Raw genomic sequence first — 7604 nt, 5'->3', positions numbered from 1 at the left:
GATCCCACGCCGAAGTGGGTATGTAGGCAGTCTTGGGACGGAGTTGTCCCTCGTACTCAGGCGTTCGTGGGTGGGGTCTAGGCTTGGTTGAGTAAGAATCCTAATTGAAAGATAAGATAATCAAACTTAATTCAATGCATACTCGGAAGGAATCCCGTATGGATTCGCTTGACTTCCCGAGGCTTTAAGCCAAATTCCGAGGCGGAATTCAAGCTTGTGTTATTTTTCTTATTACTCCTAAGGACGACGACCTCGGTGCATTCTTGTTAGAAGAATGTAGTACTTAGTGAGTGGCTCAGGACCCGAATGGTCCCGATGAGTCTAAGTCTCTGGCCAGAGCATCTCCTATCCCGTTTGGATAGATGCCTACCCCGTATGGGTAGATGCCTATCCCGTATTGGATAGATGGAATTTACGTCCCGTATGGACAATTGCCTAACCCGTATGGTTAGAAGCTCATCCCGAATGGATGATTGCCCAATCCTATTTGGATGGATGCCCAGAGTATGTAATTGAATAAAACATAATAAAAGAAAAGAAAAAAAAAATATATATATATATATACTCAATTTTGTTGGGTTAATTTTGGTGGGTTATTACAAAAGAAATGAACGGAAAGAATAGCATCTCCAAATAGAATCTCACCACAAACTCAACATCGAAGGATACATCACATGTTCGCACACAAACCTCTCTCTGATAATGAAGACACAACATCAAACAACCAAATTACATGACTATATCACCTATATATATAATTTATCAACCTTGATAACAAGGTCGGCTAAACCCTCGACCCTCAATTAAAAAATTACATCACACGATACAAACACTGACCACCAGACCAATATAGTGGTTTACATAGCATAGCATGGTTCTAGGTCAAATTCCCAAACACATAACTCCACCGAAAATCACGCAAAGATCAATCGCAACACGCTACACCACCAGAAATGGTGCATAACACACAAATCATCACTGGTTGATAGAAACCACCAAAAACTCACACAACGATAAATACAGATTGCCAAAACAAATAGGACATAATTAAAAAAAATACCAGCAAGCACATTAGAATCATCCACAATAGCTGCACCAACACTACTTTTCAAATCTTCATCGGTCAACGTCTGAAAGCTAAAGAACACAACCAATCAACAACGGCCAGGAAGAAAGATAACTTGCGGAGAACCAAATCATGATTCAACTGAAATTAAGATACACAAGACCTTCCCAAGAAATATCCCAAAATCTCAGCACCAGATCTGATCACACCAAAATATACCAGAGGATATACCGAACTCTGCGAAACAGTGATCAACAAAGCATCGCTACAAACCGGATCAGAAAATCTTCCCAATCTGCAATCACCAGAGAAAATCATAGGAATATGTTGACATCAATGACCACAACATATCCTAGCATGACCAACAATATCCAACAATTTATGCCAAAACAACCACTTTATATCACTAGTTCAAATCAAATATCTATGCCAAAAGATCAGCCTATGCAAATTTTACCACACCAGAAAGTGCCAAAAAGCCAGCACACAAGGATCGGCTTTTTAATAAAATATCCCAAACCTTTACACATGCAGATTGACCATAGTAAAATAATTGATCGTCTTATTAAAATTGAAGACAAATCATCTTTTAGCTAATTAAGCGCTTCCACTATCCACACAATAATGTGTTCCTAAAAAATCGCCCTACAGTAGAGCTTCAAATTTGTCAACTTGGTCTCCATGATCAACAATTTAATAAAAAATATATATAATTTAAAATACACTAATCAACCATGAAATAAAATCTCCTATTTTTATTTTATTATTTATACGATGAATTTTATAAACTTCAATTCATCGGGATTTTTAAAATCACAGTAGAAACACCTTCGGATTATCATGTCCTCACAAGAACACAAAAATATTATGGCACAAATCCACATTCCTTTCAGATGCTCAACCTCAATCAAAACCTCTATAAATCTGCAGTCATAATTAAAATAAATTACAAACATGTGAGTACCAAAAAACTAGTGGAGCTCAAAAAAAGAAAATGCACAGATTGAGATGAATGATAAGCTCTTAATATCTTTGATCAACTTAGGGGTGATTAAAAATACATATCTAATACAGTTCCACCTATAATATCAGATGCTATCTAGAATCATGTAATGTTTCATGGATAAGATTAACATAACCAGGCATTATTCTAACAACTAACCATCTAGCAAACTTACATAGAAGAATATTCTAGTTAGAATATCATACACTAACAACACATAGCTTGAAAAATTGGCGTAGGCTATTTTGGGTTCATGGAGGTGCGAGCAAACGTTAATCTATAGTAAGTGAAATTGCTCAAACCCACAAAAAGGTCATTTGGAGCTCGTCGATTTTGCACAAGTCACGAGTTTTCTCTTGCACAAGTGTTTATCCTTTTGTAGACTACGGTCTTCTTCAGCATGGTTTTCTATGTGGTTTTCTTCTATTTTTTTGTGTGTGCCTGGTTTATTCGTGTGTGTACCTAATGTTCAGATTGCTTTGGAAAACCAGGTTATTTCCCCTGTTGGTGAACTTTTAACTAGCACATTTTTCAAGGACTAGTGCACCCAACACCCCTATTTTGCTAAAATAGGCTCAACTGTTGAGAGATGAAAGTGGACCTTGTAATTTGCATGAATCTAATTTGTTTTGTTGTCCCATCACAACAAAATGTTTCGAAAAGGTGTGAACTTCATATAAACACAACTCCCTTTCCCATTCTAGGAATCAATGTACTCAATATAGAAAACCAAAAAACCTAGTCAATCAAGCATTCAGGGAGCGAAACGATAAAGAAGTCCCAATTTGATTATTCAATCATTGAAATATATGCTATAGCAATTATGATCAAGTGTATTATGTAATTCGTACCTAAGATAAGGTGTCATCATTTCACCATTTATCATTTGCTTAGCCTCTTTTCTTGTGGGGGCATGCATCCTATCTCATCATTATCATTGTTGAAGAGAGAACACTAATACGCGGTTTGGATAAGGTAATCCCTTATATGAAATAACCATTTCTCCCAATTTTCTCTATCTACAGGTCCAAATCCGATAACAAGAAAGTTAAAGAAAAGTAGACCAGACATTAGCAGGCATCACAAAACATTGATTGAACGAAAACCCTAAGAACAGGGCACCCAGCAGTCATTGACCCATATTTTTAAGAGGCAAGTGATCAAATATTGTCGATTTCATTTTCGATCATCTCTCAATTTTCCCTCAACTTTAGACACGGATCTCCAACGTTTCTCTCTAGTACAATTAGCTTCATATTACAGTCCCAATTTCCTCTCTACGTCTCCATCTCAGATATGTCTTACTCTTTCTATATTTCATCTTGTATCTACTACATTCTATAAAACTTAGTCATTTTACCATTGTTAGACTAGTTCATCTATAGACACTTCACTGTCTCCATCTCATGCAACAAAAGGAACAGGAACCTAATTTCGTATCCCTTCCTTAAAGACAACAACTAGTCCTATTCTTATTACTAATTATGTTGTGTCAACTAAGATCTTCTAGCTTACATTGGTCAATCGTAGGATCTTGTTTCCTCCATTTCAAGGTTTACATTGATTTATGAGATGGTATGATTATATATGCTACATAAACCAACATTTTTTAAGGTATGATCCCATATTGTATTGGTATAAAATTGGTGGTACTGAAACCAACATTGATATAGAAAAAAATAGACATTTTTATTTCTAACGTGTTTCCATCTACATCTTTCACTTGTCTTGCAATTGTGTACATTCTCATGTAAATACCAACGATGTTATACTCGCGCCCTTTTATGCTTCATACCATAATGTGACTCCTCTAATTCCATAAGACCAGGAGTGCGCAAGGAGTGTAATGCTTCGTGTGGTTCATGTAACTAAACTCGGCTTCTATTTGTAGATATGAGCAAAGGTTGTGTTTTTATCACTTAAAATGTGCTTTATATGTTTTCTTAAATGCTCACATATACATACTGGTGGCATAAAATGAAAGTAAGCGTGTAGGACTCAATAGAATATAAAATAGTGACTAGTGATTTAGAACTTTCCTTGGTGTAACCCAATAAAAAATATTGAAAAGAATGGAGTTGTACCCTCATCTCTAGTATCAATTAAATGCAAGATTCACAAGCCAACTTCTCAATTTGAGTCTTAAATACAAAGTGGACATTACCTAGCACTTATGTAATTTCGTACAATATTGTATTCTTGTGGAAAGAGCTTGCTTAACAATATGCTCGAGTTCTACGCTCATTGACTAATTCTCTCCAATGACAAAACTTATGTTTCCATGAGTTGAAATCTAGAATCTCCATTTCCAAGTGTTGCACCATCTTATTACTCGACGTTTTTCTTCATCCAAATCTATTGATTGATATCTTCATTATTTTATAGTCTCTCTTTTCAATGTCTTCCCCCAAGCTAAACTATGCAACCAAATAGCGTTCACTTCCTTGTCAACCTCAATCAAAACCTAGAATAAAAAACATGCACCTAGCTATCAAATATGGAATAAAATACATGCACTTGTCTAAAACAAATTAGCACTTCCCTAAATAAATCATGTAGAAAACTTTCTCCAATACCAACCGATCGATAATCAAATCGAATATTCCATTCTAATCTCACCATCGCTGATTTTTGTTCTCTTCACTTATGTGCCGATCCAATGCACTATGCTACTGATGTGAACATTCAGAAAGCCAAAATTGGTATCTTCTACATCTACACCTTCCACTTGTCTTGAAATTTTGTATGTGGTCAAATTTTGTGCCTACAATGTTATACATAATATTTCGCACCCCTTTGTGATTTATAACAATATGTCACCCCTGTAATACCACAAGACTATTTAATAAAGAGTATGTTGATTGAATAAGATTTATGTATTTGAAATATGCTTCTTTTTTGTTGTGAGCATGTACTATGTTTTTCATCAACTCAAGACATTATTGTTGCAGTTTCTTAAGAATTTGAGTATCTGCAGTAGTTGCATAGAATGAAAATGAGCAAGCTTCAAAGACATAGGTTATATAGACATCGAAGGCATGAAAGAAGAGGTCGTGAAGCTTTAGAATGAACTGATGTATGAAGCTCTATTTTATTAGATCATTTATAAATGCATGGGAAAAGTAGAAGATTATGATATTTGCAGATCTCACTGATAATGTATGAGTTATATCTATTATCTTATTCTTGATGGAAATGCGATTGCCAATTTCTCAATATGACGACACTTTTATCTTCTTCGTATCAATCAACAAATACCTTGAGATATTGGAAATTATATTCAAAATGCGCTTACAACTTACCTTAAAATGTGTTACAGCAAAGTGAAATTTTAATGTTGTCATCAAAGGGACAAAACGACATCAATATTTAATTTTCAATCTTTGGAATATGATGAGGACATACTGATGTCCAAAACAGATGCTATGAATGGCACAAGAGGACGCCAATAACCCTAAAATGATAGTTTTATTCAACGGTTAATTTTCAATCTTTGGAATATGATGAGGACATGCTGATGTCCAAAACAGATGCTATGAATGGCACAAGAGGACGCCAATAACCCTAAAATGATAGTTTTATTCAACGGTGAGAAAAAAGAATTGGGAAAGACGGTCTTCATTGGGAGACCTCTTGTTTGTTTTGTTTAGTATGCGAATTTCTTTTGAATGTAATTCACCAGTTCCTGGGTGATGCGGAAGGCCTTGCTCAAAACGGAATCGGGGAGAGGGGGATTCGCCGCAAACAGAGAATTGGCGATTGTCTGAACTCCGGGAAACTGGCTGCTCAATCCAGCTATGGCCACTGCATTTTCATGCCCCACATTCTGCTGGAAATGAACAAGTGCCTTTGGAAACACAAACACATCTCCCTTCTCCAAAGTTTTGCTGAAAAATTTGTTGCTGGTGTCAATGAAACCCACAAGAAGCTGGCCTTCCAGTAAAACAAGAACTTCGGTGGCTCTTGGGTGTGTGTGAGGAGGATTTATTCCACCCACTGCGTAGTCGATGCGGACCAACGATATTCCAAACGTATTGAGGCCTGGTATCTGTTTAACGTTCGCCATCGTTACGTTGGAGCCCACATCATTGTCGGTGTTCCCTGCCTGCCCAAGTCCCCGGAAGAAGAAATCGTTTGCTGAAACTTGCATTGGGTCTTTGCAAACGAACCCGTTCACCAAAACTGTTTAAAACAAGATCAAATCAATCTGTCTGTTAGTAACTCGACTCGTCTAATAAGCAAATCATTATCATTGTTTATGTATAAATATTCTCACTCACCGTTGCTTTCCTCATCTGCAACGCAGAAATCTTGCAAGGGATCCGGATCCCCTGCCATGACCCTGTCGCTGTAACAGCATATCAACAGAAAAAGTCCCAACGTGAAGTAAATCATGCGGTTAGCCATTGTAATAGAAACGCAGACACAAGAGATCAGGATATGAATGTCTATTACAAACCCATTACACGCTTTATATAGCCCAAACCATAACTCTCCGCAAAGACTAATTCATCTTGACTCCGTATATTTCACGGATCCTTCCAGAGTTGTTGCTCTTTTCCTTACGTCACACTAAGTCTTACTGCATGTGGTTGTCTCGCCTGCTACCGCAGATGTATTCTCACCATCCTTTCATTAACGTTGAAATTTTCTATCTTCTCCCTGCCCTGCTGCGTATGCCTATCTCAAGATCAACTTACCTCCTGCCTTACACGTATTCTCGCCATCGCCATCATTTTAGTAATGTGGAATTGTTTAGACTTAATTGGAACGGTGGGCTTCTTCAAAGGAAACAATATATAAATCTTTCTCCACCGTGGGAGAATCGGTATGAGAGGAAAGTTTCTTTCTTGGAGTTGGATATTGGCCTAAAGACTGTCCATGCTTTGTACCCTTTTTCAATGAGATTTTTATCTCTCGTCATTTAAATTAATTTATGTTATTCAATGTTTATTTCTCAGATTGTCTATGTTCTAGGACAGAAAAACATTGCTCAAAATAACTTATGTTCATTTACTTTACATTGAATGCGTTGATTAGAATATCTATTTCACATCCATCTACAATTTTGAAGTCAAGTAGGTGTATTACTTTTCTTTAGCAGTTTTGGAGACCTAAATTATAGGTTTAAGACAACATATGCAAACATAAGAACCAATTTATGGAGGATAAATGTATAAGAAGATAGATTTTGGAGAGGTATTCTACAAGAAAAAAAACTTTTTGGTGGTGTTGAGAATCCCATCTTGGAAGAGACCATGTTGTCCAAGGGATCTAGTATTTAGAATTATTTAAGATCGTTTTATTTTTCCAAACCCTAGAGGGTAGATGGGTAGCGGAAATAGAATCCGGTTTTGACATTACAATTCACTAGAATCCATCACCTCTATAAGATATAACCTTATTAAGACGTTGATGTCTGATTTTCAGAATGTCATGGGTGAGTAGTTTGAATGCATCTTGAACTACCTTGGGTCAAGGTACAACAGTGACTAAAAATCGTACCGCTTCCAATACTCATAACTATAATGAATG

At 36.5% G+C, this 7604-nt stretch overlaps 1 protein-coding gene across 1 annotated transcript; it reads right to left on the bottom strand.

Annotated features, from left to right (window-relative positions):
• Positions 1–5715: 5715 nt before the first annotated feature.
• Positions 5716–6476, bottom strand: LOC131868887 (putative germin-like protein 2-1). Its single transcript, XM_059215693.1, has 2 exons — positions 6350–6476; positions 5716–6251 (listed from the first exon to the last, which is right to left on the bottom strand). Exons 1-2 carry the CDS (start codon positions 6474–6476, stop codon positions 5716–5718), a joined length of 663 nt encoding a protein of 220 aa, XP_059071676.1.
• Positions 6477–7604: the final 1128 nt, after the last annotated feature.

Source organism: Cryptomeria japonica, unplaced genomic scaffold (assembly GCF_030272615.1).
Source record: "Cryptomeria japonica unplaced genomic scaffold, Sugi_1.0 HiC_scaffold_223, whole genome shotgun sequence".
NCBI lineage: Eukaryota > Viridiplantae > Streptophyta > Pinopsida > Cupressales > Cupressaceae > Cryptomeria > Cryptomeria japonica.
The sequence above is the reverse complement of the archived record's forward strand: the minus strand, read 5'-3'. Positions and strand labels throughout refer to the sequence as shown.

Excerpts from the sequence above, each read along its gene's own strand:
- LOC131868887 (XM_059215693.1), bottom strand. The coding sequence starts at position 6,476 with ATGGCTAACCGCATGATTTACTTCACGTTGGGACTTTTTCTGTTGATA. Across the intron at positions 6,252-6,349 it reads TGCAGATGAGGAAAGCAACG|TTTTGGTGAACGGGTTCGTT; the intron begins GTGAGTGAGAAT and ends TGTTTTAAACAG.